The following is a 26048-nucleotide window of genomic DNA, read 5'->3' on the forward strand; positions in this document are numbered from 1 at the left end:
TATAACTTTAGCTTTAGGATTCCTTAAGCTTTTAAGATAACTTCAAAATTGTATCCAAAATAACTCAATGTTAATTCATAGTACTCTTCATTATGGCATAATAAAACTATTGTTGATTTAACCGTTTTTAGTTCGTATCAGGTCAGTTAATTTTGCTTTTTAAATCTAGCACTAACCAAAGACCTGCTGGTCGGATTATGTTAGGCTACACCGGCGCGTTCCGAGTGAGTTGTGTGTGTGTGTGTGCGCGCGCACGGTGCGCGGACGGAGTGGTTTTGCATGTGAACTCAGCGATATGTCCAACACAGTCGTGCATTTGCTGCGAGACGCGGGAATCTATGCGATTACCACTCATGCGATTACGTGGTGCGCGCGCGCCCGGTCTCATGGTGTTTGGTGCAGGTAACGTGATGTGCAAACGTGACGAAAACTTCACCATCTCGCTTTTGCAGAGGCACTGTTATTATCCCATCCCCGTGATAGACTAAACAAGCACAAAGATTCAGAGACTTGCCATAAAGATATGGTCCAAAAATAGAAGCGACAGGCGTGGTCAGTTCACAACATCAGGCAATACTTGGTGCAAACAGCTCTTCGCCACACCAATGAATCATCTACGTTTAAGGGCTGAAAGTCACGTGCAGCGTCACGCAGTGTTGTTGTACAGGTGAGAATGATTAATCATACCTGCAACAAGGCGCCCGAGAGATTCACGTGAATGCAACAAGTGGCTCGTGCAGTGCCATTGTCACTGTAAGTGATGTTACTGATGTGAGACTGCTTATTGCTGCGAGATGGTCTATTTTTTTTTTTAAGTAGCACGACTTTGTTCTCAGGCACGTGCCTGCATGCTGGAGCCCTGAAAGGAGGATAATGGTCTTCCAAAAGCTGGTCAGTTTTTCTCTAAGGGAGGCGCTCTATCTGGGACACAGTGAAAACTTATTTTGGGGGTGAATTGCTGTTTTTGAAAATAACCTTAAATAGCATCAAATGCTGAAAAAGCACGTGAAGTGCCAAAATAACGCTTTACATATAGGTTAAAGTTATTATAATAGGTAACTTTATTATAGGTTACAGTTGGCCTATATAAATTGTATTGCAAAATATATAGTTGTACTTATACCTCACCTTAAACTCTGGTTTAAAGCCGTAATTGTCCACATTAATTGGTCGCCAGTTAAAATATTATTCCCAGCGTCACCTTCAATACCTGTTTGAACAGAAACAGAAGTGCGTAAAAGCATCTCGCCAACAAACAATCGCATCATCTCAGTTTTCAATCATGTAAATGAATATATTTGTCATGATTAGGTCAATTTTCTGATATTTCTATGTGTGTCAGAAAAAAAGTATCCAACTGTGAAAACTGCAGTCCCCTGCACATAACCAGATCCTCCTCATCTGAGACACTTTTCCACTTTCTACTTCTGTAATGCACTGTGATATACTGTATATTCACTCTCTAGCCTTTGCTTAGCTATGTGGAATATAGCAATCAAAATGCTTTTCAGCAATCAATATACTGATCACTCAAAATACTTTTGCAAAGGTGGTAATACCCAATGTTCTTATGCCAAATATTAAGATAATATGAGACATTTAAAAGTTAGAAATGCCACACTATAAAATTATTATTTGTACATTTTGGAGAGGTGGACAGTTTTATTTTGTGAAACTTTTACTTCACCAACATTCAAAGGCATATCGTACTTTTTACTCCACTACATTTCATAAAAACATATCGTTCGTTCCTTATTCCGAACTGCAGAAATCTCCACCCCCACTGAGACACGTGAATGAATGCGTTCAATCTTTCCAATGAACCTGGGGTGCGTTTCCCAAAGCGAACTATGGTCGCAAGTTCCGTCTTTACCAATAGAGTTCAATGGGACTTACGACCATAGTTGGCTAACGATGCTTTCGGGAAACTCACCCCTGATGAATTGCTTTACAAATCACACTGAACGATTCATTCGACATGTAAGGATTTGCGTGTCACTGCCTGGCGATTGTTGGTAAAATAAAGCATATTAATATCCATGCATCTTCTGCGATGCTGTAGCAGTTTCAAGTGATATAAAACTACTGTTTGCATAATGTTTCTCTCAAAATGTTAACGCATTTTTTGCCCCATGTGACGTACAATGTATTGTATTTATAGCCACATATTTAGCTATACACTAATTTATTTACTCACTTTTAAATATACTATATGGAATATTCACTTGTTTGCACACTTGAATAATCAGTAACCTAAATTGATATTTTAGCATATTTAAGTTTAATGTTTAATAGTGTATAATAGCCTAACAAGTTGAGGTAATAAAATAAAAAGTTTGACTATTTGCAGATCAATAGTAAATGTCTGCACTAAACTCACTTATTAGTTCAGACTAATGACTGCTGGCTAAATAAATAATCAACGTTCATCATATTAAAACGTTCAAGTATTAAAAATTGAGTACTTTGGTACTTTTACTCAATGAAAATCGAAAATGAGTATACCTTTACTGGAGTAATAGGGTATCTGTACTTTTACTCAAGTACTTGATGTGTGTGTCCATCACTGCCATTTTGTCATTTTTTTGAGTACTGGGAACAATGGGATGATGGGATCTTCCCATCATGAGACTGACGTAAGGAGTGCTGACAAGTTTCACATTTACTGAGAAGTCTACATCCCTTGCACTGAAAACTTCTTATATAAAAACATATTTCACGCGTAAAACGCAAGCACAGTCATACAAAAGATTCCTCTTTACATCAGGCGATTTCAAACTCCTCATCTTAGACATTTCCCAACACTGAGGCACGCACGTGCGCGGGGAATTTTAAACTTCGTACCAAAATGTGTTGTGGAGAAACTGTGTCACTGGGCCACGAGGTATTCATCGAGGTCACATGGACACATTTCTAGCCTCGTGCAACTACTGTGAAGTGGGTGCGCCTGCGCTCGTCTCATCCAAGCATGCTCCTTGGAACGAGGCAGCCTAAGCAAAACCGGGCCGACTTGACAGAACAGTTCAGAGCGACACAGATTGGGCGAAGTGACAGGACAGGCGCACTGGCGTATGATACATTTTCACTGAATGATCCACATTTCACAGACGTCTTTGCGCAGCCTTTACCATCTTTTACCAGCATCTAGCAGACGCGCATCCATTTTATGCGATTTCAGGAGAGCCATTACTTGGCAGTTATGACTTTATCGTAAAGAAGAACCGATAAGCAAAGCAGAAGTGCATCTAGAGAGAGAGAGAGAGAGAGAGTGCATCTCCTCTCTGGGTGTTCCATTGAAGATTGTCAAAAACCTGCATGACTTTACTGGGGCTCAACATGACGACAGCAGTAGACACAAACAACACAGGTAAGACTCTCTGGATGCTTGTTGACCAGTCTCTGCTTAACCATTAAAATGCATGTTAATAAATGTGTTGCGTTACGCACCACTGACTGTTGGGCAAACGGATCCAAACTAAATTTATAATCACTGCTTGGTGCGGTAAAACGTCACAGATTATATATATATATATATATATATATATATATATATATGATTGATTATATAGCCTGTATAATATATCTGCCGGATTTGACAGTAAATCGACGTAGCCTATGATATTTGGCGGTAGGGCTCAACGAATTATCTCGTTTTTTAATATTTAACGATGTATGTTTCTGAAACAAATAATCGCTGAGGTAGGCTATAATGACGGACAAAATATTTCTAATGTGTAGATACTTCATTATGCCTTTATAAACGTGCCTTCGTGTGTGTGAAACGACTGATTAGGTATGCAAAATTTGCATGTTTATATCGTATTTGGCGTGCGTAATGTTCTCGATATAGATACAATGTAAATGGCAGACGAAGGCAAGGACATCACGGGTTAAGACACAGTGTTCGCATGAATTTCGGGGAACTAGGTCATAACTGAAAAGTCAGGTGTACGGACATCCCTATGATGCAGGCGAGCGTCGAAGATCCTCTCTAGATTCACATGTACCGCCGAGCCTAGCCATGTGCTTTTTGTTTTCATTCTTCGCTCTCCGCCTACAGCCATTGGTAAGCGCAGGCACTCATTACATAATTCCGCCTTGCGATGTGTCTGCCCTCCCAGCGCGAACCCGTGTGTGACGCTGTAGCGTGAGCCATGTGCGCGCTGCGATTGGACACTAGAGCGAGACGCGGGGCAGGACATCACGTTAACCCGTGTTCACATCAAAACTGGGACATGAAATTGATCCAGTTTAACGTAACAGTTTTTTTTCTCCCCCTTTGACATGAATACAGCGTCACAAAATATTTCTTGGACCTAACCTAGTGTTTAAACATAGCTTATTTAATAGATTGATTATGAACAGAATATGATGGCTAACTTTAGTTTATGAAACAACAATAAGGAAAATGTGTCAGCGTATTTTTATAATTGGTTTTATTTGTCGTTATAACTTGGATATTTCTTCTTTAGATCCTGATTCTGATTAATTAAATTCATGATTTGAATTAAATGCTAATAAACGTCTGACTGCAAATTCTTATTACGGCTCTCTGCAATGCTCGATTGTGATTGGTCAGTCGTTCATTGACTGTAAGGTTTCTCTTATCACTCCCCAGTAAAATAATATTGGTCGTTATCGCAAATAGCAGCTATTTATATTAATATATCGCTATGTTGGAGTTTGTACTCTAAGAACATCCTTTACCTGTCGTAAATTCACTGCAACGCCCAGTATGGAGTTTCCTAAGGGACACATATAATGAACCCTATGGAAACACTGACAGCATTTATTAATGTAGAGTGGAAAGGCTTGCTCATTGCGTGTTGGCGTGCGTGAATGAATGGCGAAGCGGGTGTGTTTTGAGAGGCGTGCCTAATGAACTGAGTCTCGTTGAAAGGCTGTCCTTGTGTGGCGCACGTGGAGGGGAGGCGTGCTTCCTCAATGATACGCCTGAACAGCTCACACGCGCCCCTGTTGTGCTTACACAAGTATTTCCTTTGACAGAATGTTTAGGAAAGTCTTAAGCGTTTAGATTTCAAAACAATTTAATAGCCAGAGAAAGCACGTTTTTGAGCCCAAGCAGGGTGAAGATCCACAACCACACTGTTGCCACGTAACTACAACAGACATCCACAATAAACTCACTTACTAAAAAGTTAAAATAGTCTAGTCTAAAAGAGTTTGACTGATAAATCTAATACATGACAGGAGCATTTGAGGCAGAACAGGGGAGTCAAAGCTTCAACACGTTTCCATGTTGTGGCTCCACCTGACACAGTGACTTGTTGACCTTTTGTGCTAGTGCACAGTTATGCAATCTCTACACTGGTTTGCCTTTGACATTTAGAATGCTGTCAAGATTAAACTTGCAAAACACTTTGATATAACAACAACAACACTGCAGTTTATCCGTCAAGCAATTGTGCACGAAAGTTGCGTTCATTACTGTAGAGTTGGTATAGACACTTGAATAATGCTGTATCATTTAAGAGAAAAATAAAGGTACAAAGTACACACACACAAAAAAGTAGTTTCCATCAAGCGCAGTGATTAGGTGTACAGGAGGAAACAGTAAAACAAGAGCAATACTGAGTTTAACTGCAGGGGACCAAAGGTTAGGAAAGGCAGCAGGAGGTATCGGACACTAGGGAATAGTATACATGCTAGAGTCGACGCCAAGGTGTACACTCTTGCACACTGCACAGTTCCTCAAGAGCAAAGTTGACTAGTCTTATCTGATTTGAGCTGATGATGTGAACTAATGAGCAGGATATAAGTCGAACGAAAACAGAGTTGTAAATGTTATTTATCAATTCACATGTCTAGGCATGTGCTACCAACCCATCATGCAGAGTTGTGTATTTGATACACAGAAATAACATGAGGCAAATGTGGCTTGCGCACAGTGCCAGTGAAACTCTAAACCAAGCCCTCTGAGACACAAACTCAAGGAAAAAAAAGGAGTGGTCGCTATTTTTTTTTTTTTTTTTTTTAATGTCCCCATCCAGTTTACAATAACAGTTCCTAGAAAGTTTTTCCACCGGGACGGATTCTCCCAACTTCCTCATTTCCAAAGCACCATCTGTTTTAGTGAAACTCCTTGTGTAACCAACAGAAGTATTTATGGGAACATTTTAATGAAACGGTTTTAGGGAGGAGAACAAAAATACCTGAGAACATTTCCAAATCCCTTCTCGGTGGGCCTCTCTCACTTTTTGTTTTCGCATAGTGCAGCGAAGAGAGAGCAATCTAGTAAGTGTGCTTTTCTTTTTCATCACTAGGTGGGGTAATATCATACATCGGATCGTGTGGGGGCTCTCCCAACCGCACCAGCCCCGTGTCCATGTACAGTGAGAACTCCAACAGTAGCCTGCAGTCCTTTACGCAACCCTGCTTTGGTTCTTCATTCCCACCATCCCCCAATGGATCCCATGATTCCTCTCGCATGTACACCAGCAGCAGTAGCAGCAGCAGCTCGAGTTCTGGATCAGGAGAGGAGGGAAACTCATCATGCTCTAGTGGATCCCCAAGAGGCCGTGATGATGGTGGAAGTGCACGCAATTCACCCAACAAATCAGTTGCCACCCTTACTAGTAAGTGATACTTTACCTGATTAATGTAGAGTATGGCATCCAGGAGAACGATTATTATAACATCTAACTTCCCATCCAGAGCTGAATGGAATGGTGTTGCTGTGCAAAGTGTGTGGCGATGTGGCTTCCGGTTTTCACTATGGTGTCCATGCCTGTGAGGGCTGCAAGGTAAGAAAATAGCATCTGTTTACATTTGCAAGAGTTTAATAAACATTTTACTTTTTAATTAAAGCTTTTGTTTAAACAAAATTTACATTTACGTTATCTGCATTGTCCACAGGGTTTCTTTCGACGCAGCATCCAGCAGAACATCCAGTACAAAAAGTGCCTGAAGAATGAAACTTGTACCATTATGAGGATCAACCGGAACCGGTGCCAGCAGTGCCGTTTCAAAAAGTGTCTGTCTGTGGGAATGTCCCGAGATGGTGAGTATCTGTACAACCAAGCCTTGAGAAATACAGAGAAACAATAACAGAAGGATTTAGGGATGTACTGATATTAAAATTCTAAATTATTAGTGTTCTTAAAAGATGATGGCCAAAGTAATGTAAAAAGGGGGGAAGTGAGCATATCCAATTTTAGCGGATCCTGATAAATGAAAAGATCTAAAATATCACCTAATATCAGACATAGTACCAATATTTCCTACATTCCTCAAAAAGGTTCTAAATAGAACATTGGCATACAACATAAATATGACACATTTGTGACATTTTCCGTACTTTCTCAACCCCCAGCTGTTCGTTTCGGCCGTATCCCAAAACGCGAGAAGCAGCGTATGCTGGCCGAGATGCAGAACGCCATGAACAACATGGTGAACAACCAGCTTCAGAATGAATTCCAGCTGGCGAGCATCACATCAAACACCCCCTGCTCTTCTTCTTCGTCCCCATCTACAGCCTCCTCTTCATCTCCTTGCCCAGGCCTTACAGTGGGGCCGCAACCCCAGCCTCCTGCAGTGCCCGTAGCACCATCCCCATCCCCTCCGGCCCCAACATCCCCATCGGTGCAACCGGCTCAGAGCCCCCCACCTCTTACCTCTTCCCCAACACCGTGCTCCAGCCCAGGAGTAGACAAAACCATCGCCGCCATAACCCGGGCACACCGCGAGACCTTCGTCTACGCCCATGATAAGTTAGGTCCAGCGCTGCTGCCACACAACGGCGAGCTGGACAACCGAAGCATTAACCGCTGCATGGCTGGATACCACCTCAATGGCAACAACACCATCTTCCATCATGATAATAATGTCGCTCATCATTGTAACAACTTTGAGGTTCCAGCAGAAAATGGCCTCCATTTTCAAGCCTCCCAAGCACCTGGACAACATCAGCAGCACAATAACAATGACCAGCGATCTCCAAACAGTAACCTCTACGGCATCCACCACAGTCAGGAGTTAAACAGCAGCCCCCAGGGTCAGAACTGTCCTTGGAAAAAACGCAAAGAGATTCTGCTGGTAAGACCTTTGGAATTCTAACTATGTATTATACTTAGCACCAAGGAAAGGAACTTTTTTTTTTATTTGGAACTGATTTCTTTTTTCCAGGCTTGTCCAATGAACATGCATCCTTACTCAGACCCCAACAAAACACCCCAGGAAATTTGGGAAGACTTCTCTCTTAGCTTCACCCCAGCGGTGCGAGAGGTGGTGGAGTTCGCCAAACACATACCAGGGTTTAGCACTCTATCCCAAAACGACCAGGTCACTTTGCTGAAGGCTGGGACATTTGAGGTAAGTCAATGGTATTTCAGATAAAACATCTGACTTTTGTCATATATAAAAGGCTTCAATGTCAATTAGGTTTTACTAAGTATGTTTTATTTTTGAATCTCTCCTGCAGGTCCTCATGGTACGCTTCGCCTCTCTGTTTGATGTAAAAGAAAAAACTGTAACGTTCATCTCAGGCGCCACCTATAGATTGGAGGCCCTGAAAAGCATGGGGATGGGCGATTTGCTGGGAACCATGTTTGACTTCAGTGAAAAACTCAACGCATTAGAGCTCTCAGCAGAAGAACTGGGACTCTTCACTGCAGTGGTGCTGGTTTCTGCAGGTAGGTTGCATATTAGTGTTAAAGGGATAATTTACTCAAAAAGGAAAATTCTGTCATTATTTACCCAACCTTACATTGTTTCAAACCCATAAGAATTCGCTTAATCTCCAAAACAAAAATGAAAATATTTTTAATTAAACCTGAGAAGTTGTTTCTGTCCCCTCCATTGAAAGTCCAGGTAGAAGATCCAAAAAGGTCATAAAGTTGTTAAACTAATCCATAGGAATCAAGCTGTTGAGTCCAAGTGTTGAGAAGAGATATGATCACTTCATATGATGATTTATGACCCTTCTGGATCTTAATCTCGCTGATCTTAATTTGTGTTTCGAAAATCATCCAAAGCCTTATAGGTTTGAAACCATGTGAAGGTGGGTAAATGATGACAATTTTCATTTTTGGGTTCATTAAAAAATCAGAAATCATGTCATTCCAAACATCCATGACTTACTTTCTTCTGTGGAAAACAAAAAATATATTTTGAAAATCAATGATGCCCAAAACAACACCATACCCCATTGACTTTCATTGTATGAACATGAACACTGAGACATTTTAAAAAATATCTTCCACAGAAGAAATGTATAAATGATGTTTGGGTCAACCATCCCTTTAATGGTTTGACACTACATATATATCATATAGTAATTAGCTTGATTTGGTCTCTCATAATTTGTTTCTGTTGTACAGACCGTTCTGGAATTGAAAATGTGAATTCTGTGGAGATGCTTCAGGAAAGTCTAATCCGGGCTCTCCGAACCCTCGTCAGCAAGAGCGCCCCTTGCGACGCCTCCCGATTCACCAAGCTGCTCCTCAAACTTCCTGACCTGCGCACGCTTAATAACATGCACTCAGAGAAACTGCTCTCTTTCCGCATTGATGCCTGAGGTTGCAAACCACTGCCATGAGAAGCCAGTTAAAGTGGGTCACCACTGAAAGACAAAAAAAAGGGTACGAACACTTAGAACCCTTTCCAAGAGAACCAACCAGAAAACAAACTAATGCCTTTGGCACTTAAAAGCACTTGACACATTTGAAGGGATGCTTTGGTGCCTAATGGTCGGTCAGTAGCCTTTATGGCAAGCTAACCATATAGGGCAGTTAAAAGGGTCTTTGAAACATTTCATTGCTTACTTGAAATGGGTGGTAATAATGAAGCAGACAAAAAACACTCACAAATTGGACTGCATCTACATAGGGAACAAGTGCAAAAAGCCTCTTGCAAGGAGTCACAGCCAGGCCAGAAGGATCTCCAGGCCACTTCCAGAGAGGAGACGACCGCAGCAGAACATCAAGCGTCTCCTCATACCCAGGCCTGGGTTCCAGCTACACCCACACTCAGAGATTAAATGATCATTTTAGCTATGATGCAAATGACAAGATATATGTGGTATGAACCTTCATGCATATTCACCTCCCTGTGACTTTGTAAAATTTTTGTAAATATGATATACATACTTTAAATGTTTTAAAATGTATAATATATTTTTTGTAAAGTTCACATGCTCAACGCAAATGATATATAAATATACGAGCACAGATATACAAGTAGAGTGAATGCATATTATAGAACAACATTCAGAAATGTATTTCAGGTGTCTTCTACTTCATAAAGCCATTTTATGAAACAAGAGTACAGTGTGTTGTCTTTTTTTAACTTGTCAAAAAAGTCTGTTTATGTGTGTACTTAATTATTTATATAATTTATATACTAAAGTTAAGGCTGTGTCCTCTAGTGGGTGCTGAAATGAAGCCAGTTCTTTTCTGTAAGTGCTGCCACTGAATAAGACTGTAGAGTCCTCTGAAAATAGGTAATTAAATCAGTACAATACTCTTCAAAAGTTTGGGGTCAGTACGATTTTTTAAAAGGTAAATTAATACTTTTATTCAGCAAGGACACATTAAATTGATCAAAATTGACAGTAAAGTCATTTATAATGTTACAAAAGTTTTCCATTTCATTTACACTACCAGTCAAAAGTTTGGAAACATTACTATATTTAATGTTTTTGAACAAAGTCTCTTATGCTCATTAAGGCTACATTTATTTCATAATACAGAAAAAAAGAATAATTTTGTGAAATATTACAACAACTTAAAATTATGGTTTTCTATTTTAATATACTTTAAAATATAATTTATTTCTGTGATGCAAATCTGAATTTTCAGCATCATTACGCCAGTCTTCAGTGTCGCATGATTGTTCAGAAATCATTCAAATATGATGATTTGATACACAGTTATTATTAAAGTTGGAAACAGTCGTGCTGCTTAATATTTTTTTAAACCTGTGAAACTTTTTTCAGGATTCACTGATGAATAAAAGGTTAAAAAGAACAGCATTTATTCAAAATATATATCTTTTCGAACAATATAAATCTTTACTATCACTTTTTATAATTTATAATTTAACACATCCTTGCTGAAAAAAATAATTTCTTTCAAAAAAAGAAAAAAAAAAAAAAATTACTGACCCCAAACTTTTTATTCATCAAAGAATCCTGAAAAAGTATCACAGGTTATAAAATAATATTAAGCAGCACAACTGTTTCCAGCATTGATCATAAATCATCATATTAGAATGATTTCTGAAGGATCATGTGACACTGAAGACTGGAGTAATGATGCTGAAAATTCAGCTTTGATCACAGGAATACATTTTTATTTAAAGTATATTGAAATAGAAAACCATAATTTTAAATTGTAATAATATTTCACAATATTATTGTTTTTTCTGTATTTATTATGTAATAAATGCAGCCTTAATGAGCATAACAGACTTCAAAAACATTAAACATAGTAATGTTTCCAAACTTTTGACTGGTAGTGTAAATGCTGTTCTTTTGAACTACCCATTCATCAAAGAATGCTGAAAAAAGGTATCACGGTTTCCACAAAAATATTAAATCAGCACAACTGTTTTCAACAATGACAATACTAATAGTTTCTTGAACACCAAATGATACTGAAGACTGGAGGAATGATGCTAAAAATTCAGCTTTGCCATCACATGAATAAAATAATTTAAAAGACACCAGCTATTTTAATAATATTTTACAATATTACAGTTTTACTGTATTTTTTTTTATTTTTTATTAAATTAATTCATCCTTAATGAGCTCATTAAGCTCACTTCTATAAACAAACAAAAAAAAATTACAGACTACAACATTCGAACGGCAAATATATAAATAGAGAAACATTGGAAATATTAAATCCTGGAAATTTATAAAAAATGAATGGGCCATTTAATAATACTGCAACCCTAACAAACAAATGAACTCAAAATACCTAAAGCATCTAAAAGTTCTTGCAAATGGTTATTACTATATTAGTAAATATTATTAAAATATTTAATAACAGTAAAAAAACAATCAGAAAATATTAAGCAAATGGGGAAAAAATTAAAATACAACAAAACAGGATAAGAATACAATGCCTACCTCATTTATTAATTATAAATCAACTAAGTACAATAATTTGAATTAATTTCAACAAATATTTTTTACATATGACAAAGTGATTTGGAAAGAATGGGGGTAAAGTATGTTTCAATTAGCTATGCAAACAAATACTATATATTGCATAGGACCTTTATATATGAAGAGTTTCGTTGCAAAACGAGATAACTCCGTTTTTAACATTTGTCAAAACATGTTTATTATTATGTTATCATGTTATTATTTTGTTTTATGGTGCTACTTAGCTGTATTTTTTAAGTTATGAAGGTTTAAATCAAAACAAACCAACTGCAGTTGAATTGATATTAATTGGAATGCACAACCAAAAAACAAGATTTTTGAAAAAATTAAAAAAAAACCGAGTTCTCGTTTTGCAACGAAACTCTTCATATATATATATATAGCCAAGGTGATTATGAAAAATTCAGTCAAAAGTCATTATTTGCTAAGACCTGTCTTACTTTCCCCTGTTAGACACGGAATCTGATCTACAAAAACAGTTGTCAAAGCACAACATAGATACCAGGCCCCTTCTCATTAGACACCAGAATGAGCAGAGGATATGTGGAGTGATCTCCACACACATGGACACAGAACTGGGTCATTGTGCCCTCATAATCGGTTTCACAGCTCCCTATTGGCCAAATCCAAAACAAACCTCACATCTTATTTGGCCAATGAGAGCAGCTCCTGTTGAGCAGTGCCAGAGGGCGGATAACTAGTACAGAAAGTGGAGTCATGCTCCAAGGGCCAAGTAGAGTATATCAGAATAACCCTGGGAAGAAAAAAATGATTGTGAATTTGATCTCTTGTTTCATAACAAGCTCAGGGGAGGACAGAAGCCAACGTGATGGGAGGTTTTCGTGTCTGAGGTGGAAATGTACGCCACTTGAAAAGTGAAACTGTTGTGTAGTTTAAAAAAAAAAAAAAAAAGATTAAATATCCAGGCAACAGAAGAACAAACTTGAGTCTAAATTGTTACCTAACCTGTTATGTCAGACAACAGTGGATGGAATGTGCATGTGGTGCTACTTTTAGAAAGTGCTGCCCTCTAGTGTTCAAAAACAAGTAGAAGTGTAAAAGTAAAAGAGTGAAGTGAAAACTAGATGCCATGAAATACATTTTAGATTCATTTTATTTACAGAAACATGACATTTAAACAAAGTATACTGCTGCGAGTCATGTGACCTCCTGTAATTACTGACTGAACAATGCAGAGCTCTTTTCTACTTGAAAACATGTAATGAGCCAAAAATTTAAATGCTGATTTGCCAAATCCTTTGATATGGGTGAAGAGCAATGCAAATAATAATTATAATGTATAATAATGACAGTCTGGGTTGGTTAGATAAAGACTGAAAGCACTGACTCACAATACACACACACAGACACAATACAAACATTCATTTACATATCAACAATACAACTAGAACTGTACAATGCAGGTGGTGTAGGTGTAATGTAATAGACTCTGACTCAGTACATGACATACGTGATGGAGATATTCCTTTCGGACTCTGGAGTAAATTGTGTGCCATCAGATGTGCGGATTGGAGGAGAGAAACTCAAGCCACTCTGTCAGGACAGGATGCTGCTCTGGGGGCTGAAAACAGTCACTTATGAATGAACAAACTGAACTCAGAAATGACATACAAAAACACGTTGCAACATGTTACATGTTGATCTGAGCTGGTAACATCTTGACCTCTTATATTGGGGGATTTACAAATTACTTGTCTTGCGGGAAATGCTGGGTCACCACGCTTGGTACAATTCATACAATAACTTGAATCCATCTCTTCTATGATGAGCAAATGATCTATCAATTTATTTTGATATATATATATATCTCAAAAGTGTCAGGGTGATACAACGGTCCTGATATAATAAAACTGTAATAAATTAAAGGTCCCGTTTTTCGTGTTTTTTTGAAGCTTTGATTGTGTTTATAGTGTGCAATATAACGTGTTCATGTTTCGCGTGTAAAAAAACACAGTATTTTTCACATAATTTACTTATCTGTATACGGCTGTTTCCACTGTCATAAAAACGGGCTGATGACTTCCTTGTTCTATGAAGTCCCTCCTTCAGAAATACGTAACGAGTTCTGATTGTGCCAGCGGTTCCTGTGTTGTGATTCGACAGCAGTTTAGCGCTCCTTGCCCGGAAAGGTCACGCCTCTTACCATAAGGTGGAGATGCACGCGCTCAGTGTTATTGTAAACATGTCTTTAATTTTACCCTATCAATTTGAGCCGGAATCAGACCCGGTGATTGGACTGCGGGATGAAAATAACAGCGTTTCGACAACATGGTGACAAACACACTCTACAAACGCAACTCTTGTGTATTCCTGTGGGCGGAGGTTAGTCAAAAAACTGTTAGTGACGTCATTAAAGAAGGAAGTAGAGGGATGTAGTCCAAACTGGCCGTTCGATGTAGGCGACTTCTGTTAAATAAAATATCTCGCTTGGCATTGAACTTTGAGCTTTAACATTTTACAGATTTTATTTATACTCTAACAACAACATTACACACTAACTAAAGTTTGAAACATGGGATCACGAAGAACGGGACCTTTAATAAAAAAAACAATGATAAAATTCTACAACATTAATGAAATTCATAAAAACATTAAATTGATTGGAGTAATTTTATACTTATTTAGTTAGGAAATGATTGGTTAGTTCAGGTTGTAAAATGCCATATGGTACGACTCCCCAAAAGTCTAATGATATCTATGAATTAATAATTCATGATATTTAACCCTTGTATGCTATTCGTTTGGGATGTACACAGAGTCTGTTGACCCCAGAATATAAAATGTGATTTTGTAACAAAATGTTTTTTTTTTTTTTATGTAATTTTACTTACTTTATTAATGTTTTTACTATACATTTGTGCCGCTTTACTCTACATTTATGGCATGCTTTAAATTTATATAAATAAATAAATGAATTTTTTTTTTTTTTTTTTTAAATAGGTTTGTGTTTTTTCAAAATAAGCATTTATGTAAAATTCACTTCAAAGAAGACCCACATTTCTAACTTTCATTCATGGAGACTACATGGACAATTCGCCATGGTTTAGTGTTAAAGGTGCCATCAAACGTTTTTTTATAAGATGTAACATAAGTCTAAGGTGTCCCCTGAATGTGTCTGAAGTTTCAGCTCAAAATACCCCATTAGATTTTTTTAAATACATTTTTTTAACTGCCTATTTTGGGGCATCATTAACTATGCACCGATTCAGGGGCTGCTAGCCCTTTACATCTCATGCTCCCTGCCCATCGAGCTCGCGACTCTATAATACAGTGCATTTACAAAGTTCACACAGCTAATATAACCCTTAAATGGATCTTTACAAGATGTTCGTCATGTATGCTGCATGCATGCTTCGGGTCATGTGAGTAAAGTATTTATTTGGATGTTTACATTTGATTCTGAATGTGTTTGATAGTATGCTCCGTGGCTAAAGCTAACATTGCACACTGTTGGAGAGATTTATAAAGAATGAAGTTGTGTTTATGAATTATACAGAAGTGTTTAAAGTGTTTAAAAATGAAAATAGCAACGGCTCTTGTCTCCGTGAATACAGAAATAACCGATGGTAACTTTAACCAACAGTAGCCTACATTAGCAACATGCTAACGAAACATTTAGAAAGACAATTTACAAATATCACTAAAAATATCATGTTATCATGGATCATGTCAGTTATTATTGCTCCATCTGCCATTTTTCGCTGTTGTTCTTGCTTGCTTACCTAGTCTGTTGATTCAGCTGTGCACAGATGCAGACGTTAGTACTTCCTACCCTTGTGTAATGCCTTGAACATGAGCTGGCATATGCAAATATTCGGGCCGTACATATTAATGATCCCGACTGTTACGTAACAGTCAGTGTTATGTTGAGATTCGCCTGTTCTTCGGAGGTCTTTTAAACAAATGAGATTTATATAAGAAGGAGGAAACAATGGAGTTTGAGACTCACTGTATGTCATTTCCATGTACTGAACTCTTGTTATTTAACTATGCCAAGATAAATTCAACTTTTGAATCTAGGGCACCTTTAAGATTTTTTGCCATCTGTTGGACAACATAGTTTTAAAAATAAAAAATTATAACTTTAAACTCTACTCTATAAACAATTATAACTTTAAACTCTACTATTTCCTATTACTATTTGACTAATTGAAAGACATCTTTTCATAAGTTTTTCCAGTTGGATTTATATCTACAGATTATGAAATTATAATTATTACAATAAAAATAACTTTTTTTTGTACTGAAGTTTTGGCTAAATTGTATTGTATCATCCTTTAATCTCTCTCTCTCTCTCTCTCTCTCTCTCTCTCAGAGCGGGTGTGCATTGTTCTCCATTTTGGCGTCACCACGTCATTTTTGTGGTAATTGTGCATTTTGGCTGATTTTATTTGACAAATTATAACGGAGCAATATTTGTAGTCTCACTAATTTATTCCTGTGTGTGTGGGTGTGTGTGTAAGATCATTTTGCATTATGGATGTTTTAAAGTTTTTTTTTTAAAGTGTTTTAAAGGAAAATATGTAATTATATTTTATTTTGATGGTTACATGGTGGTCAAACAGAAAAACACAATGGTTTTTCAAAACCATATCAAGCCAACATGAACAACACAGTACAATTCTAAGAACTTGGCACAAAATTTATGAAGTTTGAATATGGCGGAAACAGAAGATCAACCATGCAGCAAAAAGCAATGACATGGATATTTGCATATCTTGATGCTTTGCATCACAATTATAAAAAAAAATAACATGGATCAGTGAATTGAAACCAAACCTTTTCATTCTTCCTTACCTGTAGATTGGTGATATCAAACAGATTGCCGTCTTTTCTCACAGACAGGAGAGTAGCTCGGCCATGTGATGGGTAACCCTCCTCAACCCTCAGGTGACATACGGTGGTTGCAGTCTTGAGAAAGATCAGAAGCTTTTCAGCAGGACACCAATCAATTGCAAACCTGATGAAACATGAAAAATTGTATGAGATACAGGGAGTAAAATTATTCATTGTGTAAGACAAGTTTCCCCTTTTTTGCTGTAAAGTAGTAATGCTGAGGTCCAGTGTTGTTAACTTAAATTAAAACATTCGTCAGCAACTGAGATCCAATAAAACCATAAAAGGAGGAGGTGAAATTCTTGCTGGTTACTTTAATGATATATTAGGCCATCGTAATAATAAATCTGAGCAAAGGTCACGTTAACCGAATGTTTTCCATCATTGACAATGTTTTTTAGATGTGACAGAAAAAAACTGAAGGCCGTCCATCATTTTGACACTGAGGGAGATCTATTGTAACTTGTAACTGTAATCTCCACCCCTGTCCAGTTGGTGGCAAGTGCGCTCCAGTGTGACAGCAGAGCGTGGGTTCAGCCTCCAGAACAAAATTAAAACTGCCACTAGGCAAGTCTGTTCAAGGCAAAGACACAAAATCTAATGACAACTGCCTCTGCATCAGTCTTCCTTGATGCATTTGATAACGTACAGGAGAGCACCCAGTTTAAGTCGATGGGGACCAGGAGGATCAAATAGTGCCTGTTCGTCAGTATTGGGACATTTTGAGCTAATTCTCAAAACATGCTGAATGAAGAATAGACTATGCATCTGTCACAACATTTCACAAGTTACAGAAAAAAGATTTTCATTTTGAGGATGAGTTCTGTGATGTCATTGGGTTTTATTTAACCTTTTTCTTTATCAGCATCTAATATCAACAGACCTTTACAAAATAATAGAAATAAGTTTTAAAGAAACACTTCTACAAAGAATGTATGATTATACTTTAAGAAAATGTACCTGGAGTGAAGAGCCTGAATCTCAGACAGCATCTCTCCTTGACTTATGTACCTCTCCATCACCTCCACAAGGGCGGCACTTACTTGCCTAAGTGGACCGTTCACCGCCTCCTCTACCAGGCCAGCGGTTCCCTGAAACACCTACAGACAGGAAAGAGGTACATTCACAATAATGTAATGAAACAAAATGAAAACCAAATAAAACTTAAAAGAAATGTAGATCTAGAGGAATATTAACTCTTAGCACTAACAAAAACAAAAAGATTTAGTCATAATTTGCATATCATATAAACACTATCATTCAAAAGTTTTACAATTTTTATTGTAAATTTTTATTTTATTTTATCTTTCTTCTGATAATTTTTTTTTCAGTAATTAAATACAGAAAAAAAAGCCCTAAATTGTTTTAGCATTTCCACACTCTTTAAGTTTTAGAAGTGTACATAAGAAAAGAAAGCAAGAAAGAAAGAAAAAAAAAACAGCACTACATTACAGCATTACAAAGTTTAGTATAATTATAACGATGTGAGTGAATTTGAATTTAAACTTATACACACACACACATATATACATGTACATATATATATATATATATATATATACACGTACATACACACACACACACACATATATATACATATACATGTGTGTGTGTGTGTGTGTGAGTGTGTGTGTATAAGATGCTATATTAACTAGAACAAGACTGCAAAAAACATTATGTTCAGCTGCAGCACTACGTATGGGAGCATGTACATGTTTTATTATAAGAAGCATGCTCCTCTCTTGAAATCATCACTCACTTCACATTATCACAGCTCTCAGCATCACTTTAGGGAAATATTATGCTGAGACACAGTACCTGAAGATGAAATTCGTCACTGGTTGTCATGGTGATGGAGACACGCAGCGGTTCTAATGATTTTTCGGCAGCACGAGGCAAGAGCTCAAGGCACATCTCAGAGGGACTGACTGAGAGCAGCCTATACTGCATATTTCTGTGAGTCGCTGTGACCAAGGTTTGCAGGCTGAGAGACAAAGAAAAAGGGGAGTTTATCGTGTTGAAAGATTTTTGCAGCAACAGTGTTTTAGGAAAAAAAAATCTTTAGCGTAATCAGTCACAGCAATCTAACAATCTTTAGAATCTTTGATGAATTCTGAATTTAAAAAGAACATTTATTTGAAATAGAAAACTTTCCTAACAGTATACAGTAAATGTCTTTGTCCTTTTAGATCAATTTAATGCATCCTTGCTGAATAACGGTAAATATTAATTTCTTTAAAAACCAAAACAACAACAAAAAAAATCTTACTGACCCCAAACTTTTCTTATATACAGACTCACCTTTCTCTTAATAGTGTCCAGTCACTAATTCGAGCCTGCTGTTTTTCAACCTCATCCTTAAGCTTAGACAGATGCAAATCACACACATTCAAGGCATTCTGGGCTGCCTGCAGGGAATCTTCTAACTGAAAGCTGATTTGTTTCTGTTTGTGAGAGAAAGAAATGAGAATTTAAACAATTTGATTCAACCAGTTTGTCCCACAGAAAAGTTAAAATTACTGCAAGTCTAAAAAAAACAGGAAGTCTAAAGTGAGTGGAGGTCTTACCTCAGCTCTCTGATTTTGTTTAGCTGTGATTCTCTCCTTTTGTTTGCACTCCTCCTTCTGATTGAGAAAAAGATTTCATGTACAATTCAACTGTATGAAAATGCAAGTATGAAACTCCATGTTTAGCTGCATAAAACTGCATCATAAAAGTGCTCTCATGTTATCATTGTTGGAGTTTATTAAGGGCAGCACAATAAACAGCCAAAATAATAAAAATCGCTTTTTATCAGATTAATGCATAACATAAATCAGATTAGTTTGATAAAGTAGATAAAAAGCCATTTTTCTTCATGTATTGAAAAAATAAAGAGACAAAGAGAAAAAAGAAAAGTCTGGCTACCTTTATCTGCAGAGTGGACAGTAGAGTCTCCAGTTTCTGCCGTTTACCCTGAAGCTCTTCCATGCGTACCTGGACAGCATTGATCAGCCCTTCCACCTCCTGAACTCTCTCCTGATATTCTGCTTTTAAAGCCTTCCATGCAGAACGAGCTTCATTACCTGTGCACCCAAATTAATGGGTTAGTTCAGAATTAAAATTTGCTGATAATTTACTCACCGCCATGTCATCTGAAGGGTTGGATTCTGGAATCCACTGCCGCTTCAATATATATCTTTTGAGTGATTTATAATCAATTTATTAATCAACATTTATCCTTCTAAATATTCAATTATTTGAATGACTTCTTCAACATATGTTAAAGCATTTATTTTCATCTTCAAACATTAGAGAACAATGATGAATATTGCCTGTACCTCTCACTGAGAGAAAAATATAACTTATCAGAATGTTTTGGGAATATATTTCCTGTTATAGTTAAAGCCGGGCCAACTTCAGCAATGAAGATGTGAATCCTTTGTATCTGTGTATGTGCGCAGGTCTGGTATTGGTACTAATGACAACTGGCATTCTGCTTGAGACCTGCAGATGCCTTGTAACGATCTAGAAGAACATCCTGTACCTAAATCCAGGGTCCGAGCATCAGCATCATGATGGATAGAGATATGCTTCTTACTATCTGTCCATGTGTGGGAGATTACTAATTTTGTCTGTTTTTCTTAGCCATTCAGAATTAACCTAAGTAATGATGTAGTTAGTAGACTCTGTTAGAGTATAATTGCTGTGGAAATGTGAATGTACGCAGAGTGGCCTACGAACTCTGTGAGACTACTGATGAAACTGCAAACTATTCTTCAGTAAAATTTATTTTTTTAAACTCTGACTCTGGATCTTCATCATATTTGGTCTTTGCGTCTTTAACTGTAAAATTTCCCTACACATCCAAGGAACCTTAATTTCTTTTTTGACTGAAGAAAGAAAGACATGAAAAATGTATGTCTTTCTTTCTTCAGCTGAAAAAGAAATGAAGGTTTTTGAGGAAAACATTCCAGGATTTTTCTCCATATAGTGGACTTCAGTGGGGTACAACGGGTTGAAGGTCCAAACTGCAGTTTCAGTGCAGCTTAAAAAAGGGCTCTACACTATCCCAGAAGAGGAAGCATCTCTTATCTAGCAAAACAATGTCATTTTCTAAAAAATTTTTTACATACTTTTAACCACAAATGCTCGTCTTGCACTGCTCTGTGATCCGCCACACATTACGTAATTGCGTTAGAAAGGTCACATGTGACATAGGCAGAAGTACTGCGGTAGGGTGAAAAACTCCTCATTTTCTCCTCCAACTTCAAAATTGTTCAATATTGTTGTTTTACTTTTTATCGTAAAGGGCGTTTGGCTTAATCTTTGCACGTTCGCCGTGTAGACACTGGATCTGTACTTTAACCTACTTCACGCATGACCTTTCTAACGTGATTACATCATGCATGGTGGATCGCAGAGCAGTTCAAGATGAGCATTTGTGGTTAAAAAGTATATACATTTTTATTTTTATTTTTAGAAAATGAACGATCGTTTCCCTTATTCCTCGTCTGGTATCATTTAAAGCCCTTTGAAGCTGCACTGAAACTGCAGTTTGGACCTTCCGCCCGTTGTACCCCACTCAATTTCTTTTCAGCTGAAGAAAGAAAGACATGAACATCTTGGATGACATGGGGGTGAGTAAATTTGAATTCAGAAGTGAACTAATCCTATAAGGCAGTGGTGCCCAAACCTGTCCTGGAGGACCCCCAGCACTGCACATTTTGGATGTCTCTCATCTAACACACCGGACTCAACTCATCAGCTCATTAGTAGAGACTGCAAGGCCTGAAGTAGGTGTGTCAGATAAGGGCGACACACAAAATGTGCAGTGCTGGGGGTCCTTCAGGACAGGTTTGGGAACCACTGCTTTAAGGCATCATTTCACTGCTTTGCAAACATAGCCACAATTAACAGTCATGTACCACAATAATGTGTGTGTTACCTGGGTTTTGAGGACATGGCTCATTCAGAAGCTGATCCACTGACTCCAGACCTGCCAGCAGCTTGATCATGTCGTCCACCACACACAGCTGCCTGAATATATGCTTCTGTTTCCGCCTGCAGTCCTACACAAACAAACAAACACCTTAAAGTTAGCATGAAACGCAAGACGTGACAGTCTTTTCTTCCCTACTGTGACGCATGCACGAGTGAAGTGGCTTCTTAAAGAAGAGAAATTTAGGGAGGGACTTGATTTTGTCCATCTGGAATTGATTGGATGGTTGCGGTTTTGCTATTGGTCGATCTCATGTGAGTGACAGTTTGTCCCGCCCTCATGCCAGTAAACACTTAATAAGAGATGTTGTTGTAAGAGGGAGAGGAATTTATTTTGATTGAAGATTACAGGTGCACATGAATTTAACAAAATAATGATGAGCATGGATAAATCATTTATAATAAATACTGCAATATTCCATAAAAAAAACCTGTCTATACTGATTTCATGTTGACTTTAAAACATCTATATTTTATTACATCATCCCATTTTGTTGTTTCATAGTAGTGAGTTTTTAAAAGGAAGTTGTCATCATAAACTGCAGTTATACATAAAACTTTACCATCAGATAAGGAGCCATAATTTCTCCCTCTCCTGTTTCCTGCAGTTCGGTGGTGTTGCATGATTTCAAGGAGGAAGGGTCAGTCTTTTCCAGAAGTCTGAAAGCAGAGACAATTATTTAGTGTTTATTCATTCATATTTTCTGTGGTAAAATACCAGTCTGAGTAACTTAAATGTAAGGGTTTTAGTATCTTTCGGTCATTTTGGTTAACCCTCTGATATGCATGAATTAGTAAATCACAAAGGAAACTTCACTCTACTTACTTTAAAACAAAATGAAAACAATCCCTTTAACGTTATATACAATAATTTATCAACTGAAGTGAACATGCATTTAGGGCTGTCACACTCACGTGCATGTCTATTGTTTTACATAATTAAGGAAATTATTTAACTCAAACGACCTTGTGAAATTTCCCAAGTGTATTTCAAATCATGTCATAGCCATGTTGAATTTACGCTGTCACAAACATAAAGATAAGAGTTACACAGTTATGAGAACGGGTGGTTTGTATCTATAACCAAACTCTGAATGGTTAAAATTGAAGTAAATATGCGTCAGAGGGTAGTGGACATCGTTTAACAAAAATAACTGAAAACCACAATTAAAATGACACATTTTCAGGGCTTTGTACTTTCACCACACATACTTTAAAAGTATAAAACATTATAACAAAGGTTGTAATAAAAGTCGTTGTCCTTATAGTTTGTTAGATAATACTCACGCTTCGACTCTCTCCGTCGCCATTTGTGTTTTGAAACTTACCCGCCTAACGCTGATTGGTCAAAACTGTGATGCCTGCGTCACAAACGTCAACCAATCATGTGTCTATGATGAAACCTTTAGACATTTTTTTTTTCTTAAACCTTAAGACATACTTGAATATATAACTTGAATTTACAGCCAAATAACAATACATTAGCGTATTTAAAATATAGGCTATTTATAGCATTAAATTATTATTTTTTATTATTTGTACAGTAAGTTATACATAATCCAATTCATAATTTTAATTATCAATAACAACAAAAAACGTTTCTTCGGTTGAGTTACGTCTTTTACATCCATTTATTTACTTAAAGACTTTTAAAGGAATAACCTACAATTTTAATGTGTATATCAATACGTACATCAAAGGCATTGTCGTTTAGTATAAAGAAAGTTGCACAGTTCTGTTTCAGTTGCTAATTATGATTTTAACTAAATAAAACTTGACAACTATAATGCTGTGCAAAAATATAGCCTCTGTATTAAGTCTTTAAATATTTATAATTTATTCTACTCCACAATTAAACTGGGGGAGAACAAATGTTTGTTCATTCCTGGATCAAGGCTCAAGTCTTCATTGCAAGTAATTGCAAAACTTTCAGAAGTTATTATTATTGTTATGAAGAATATTAGCCTATAAGTTTTCTAATGTCAACACATTCTAATTTTTCAGGTTAAAATGGGAGACCATGGCTAGTTGTCAGGCAATAGTGGGAAACTAGGATTTTCAGCAACATTTATACAGTAAAACAATTAGGCCTATTTAAAAAAAATAATAATAATAATAAAAAAAGCCTTGTGCTTCAAGTTAGTGATTAAAAATGCAATAAATGTAACAAATATTATTTTTAAAATGTCACAATTTTCCCTGATTTCTAAAAAAATACCCTTATTCACCCTACAGTATAAATCTGCCTTCAGTCTATATTAAGTTAAAATATTTACTCAACTACGAAAAATATATACATATGATATGACAGTTCGGATGACAGAATTCAGTCAAATTTTCCTAAAACCAATATACAAAATCACTGAGAAAATTTGTGCACTTGGACCTTTGACTCTTTCAGAGACAGAGATTAGTTACAACAAATGTAAAAAATGACCCAAGTTTTGAAAATATTTTTGATAAGCATTTGTCAATGTTATACCTCAACCTTAGCATTAAAGGATTAGTTCACTTTCAAATAAAATTTTCCTGATAAATCGGCCATTTTCCAAAAAATGTAAAGGTATATGCTTTATATAAACAAGTGGTTGCGCCAAAACTGCACTTTCGTATTCTTCAAGAAGCTTGCGCTCTATGTCCTACACCATCCCTATATTCTACTTACGGAACGAACGCGGCGCCAATTCCATTTTTCCATTGCTTTTTATAAAGCATATACATTTACATTTTTTTGGGAAAATGACCGATGGTTTCTCTAGATAAGACCCTTATTCCTCGTCTGGTATCGTTTAAAGCCCTTTGAAGCTGCACTGAAACTGTAATTTTGACCTTCAACCGTTTGGAGTCCATTGAAGTCCACTATAAGGAGAATAATCCTGGAATGTTTTCATCAAAAACCCTCATTTCTTTTCAACTGAATAAAGAAGGACATGAACATCTTGGACGACATGGGGGTGAGTAAATTATCAGGAAAATTTAATTTGAAAGTGAACTAATCTTTTAACATAAATCGTAAAATATCTATTTTGTATTGTGTTCTTCGGTATTTAAGTGTCATACTGTAATTTAAATGTTTAATGGACAAAACCGACCCTCAATCCGTTCAGCTTTAACATATCTAACAGTATGTGTTTTATAAAATATGACAGATGAAGCTAGATGTGCCCAAGCGAACACAAACACACACAAATCCAGTCCAGACACAAGAGGACACCGGTTTACTCATCTTTTATTGTCACATTCATATCTATGCTCTGTATTCTTTACAAGGAGTTCAAAACAATTGTGGATGAGAATAAAAAAAAAATAAAATGAAAAAAAAAAAAAAAAAAATCAGGCAAGGAGAGGCTGAAAGTCCCGATAATGTCTGTGGCACCTGCTGTAAGAAGGGTGAAGGAATAAAGGTAGTCTGATAAAGGTCTCCTTCCTCCTGTCTCATCCTCCTAAAATGTGCCCTATTCAATTCAACAGACCTTCACTCTCCTGTTGCATCATTACAGGTGAAATGAAACACAAAAAAATGAAAACGATTTCAACATCATGCTGCTCTGTGTGGCCTGAAAGATACTATTATGTTGCGGTTCACAGAGAAAGAGAGCGGATTCTATTGCAAACATAAGAAATACAATCCTATGTCAATTTTTAAAAAGCCATCAGAAATATAAATCAAATAGAAAGATGAAGAATTTGTAAGTTAAAAAATAAAGTCAGTTTAATAATAATGAAAAAAAAAAAAAAAAAAAAAAAAAAAAAAAAAAATAGACTGGATAGTGAAATTGACATTTTTATGTTACTTCCCCTCCCACACGTCTATTCCATTTCCAAATTCATCCTGAACGATTTCAAAAACATCTGAAGAAAAATCATCTTTGGAAGTAAAAGACTCCTATCGACTACAATATGGAGATGCTGCTACCCAGTTGCTCAAATCATTTATTATTATTATGATTATTATTATTATTGATTTATTAAGCTTAAAAATTTTTTGTGTCCTTTTTTTTTTTTTGATTTATGACATGTCCTATCCATTTGTCTTTATTCTAAGAGGTAGATCAACAAAAAAAGAAGAAGAAAAAAACAT

General features: G+C 36.7%; 2 protein-coding genes across 2 annotated transcripts; one reads left to right on the plus strand and one right to left on the minus strand.

The window, feature by feature from the left end:
- Window positions 1-2938: 2938 nt before the first annotated feature.
- On the plus strand, window positions 2939-10281 carry nr1d1 (nuclear receptor subfamily 1, group d, member 1). Its single transcript, XM_048198209.1, has 8 exons — window positions 2939-3367; window positions 6285-6596; window positions 6676-6764; window positions 6877-7021; window positions 7334-8055; window positions 8146-8331; window positions 8441-8651; window positions 9339-10281. The coding sequence occupies exons 1-8, from the start codon at window positions 3316-3318 to the stop codon at window positions 9533-9535; spliced, it is 1914 nt and encodes a 637-aa protein (XP_048054166.1). The 5' UTR covers window positions 2939-3315; the 3' UTR covers window positions 9536-10281.
- A 2945-nt stretch (window positions 10282-13226) lies between these two features.
- On the minus strand, window positions 13227-23384 carry si:dkey-225f5.4. Its single transcript, XM_048198223.1, has 10 exons — window positions 23255-23384; window positions 22531-22627; window positions 21915-22038; window positions 19895-20052; window positions 19555-19611; window positions 19289-19431; window positions 18806-18971; window positions 17948-18087; window positions 16949-17111; window positions 13227-13712 (listed from the first exon to the last, which is right to left on the minus strand). Exons 1-10 carry the CDS (start codon window positions 23275-23277, stop codon window positions 13647-13649), a joined length of 1137 nt encoding a protein of 378 aa, XP_048054180.1. The 5' UTR covers window positions 23278-23384; the 3' UTR covers window positions 13227-13646.
- Window positions 23385-26048: the final 2664 nt, after the last annotated feature.

Source organism: Megalobrama amblycephala, linkage group LG1 (genome assembly GCF_018812025.1).
Source record: "Megalobrama amblycephala isolate DHTTF-2021 linkage group LG1, ASM1881202v1, whole genome shotgun sequence".
In the NCBI taxonomy this organism is placed as follows: Eukaryota; Metazoa; Chordata; class Actinopteri; order Cypriniformes; family Xenocyprididae; genus Megalobrama; species Megalobrama amblycephala.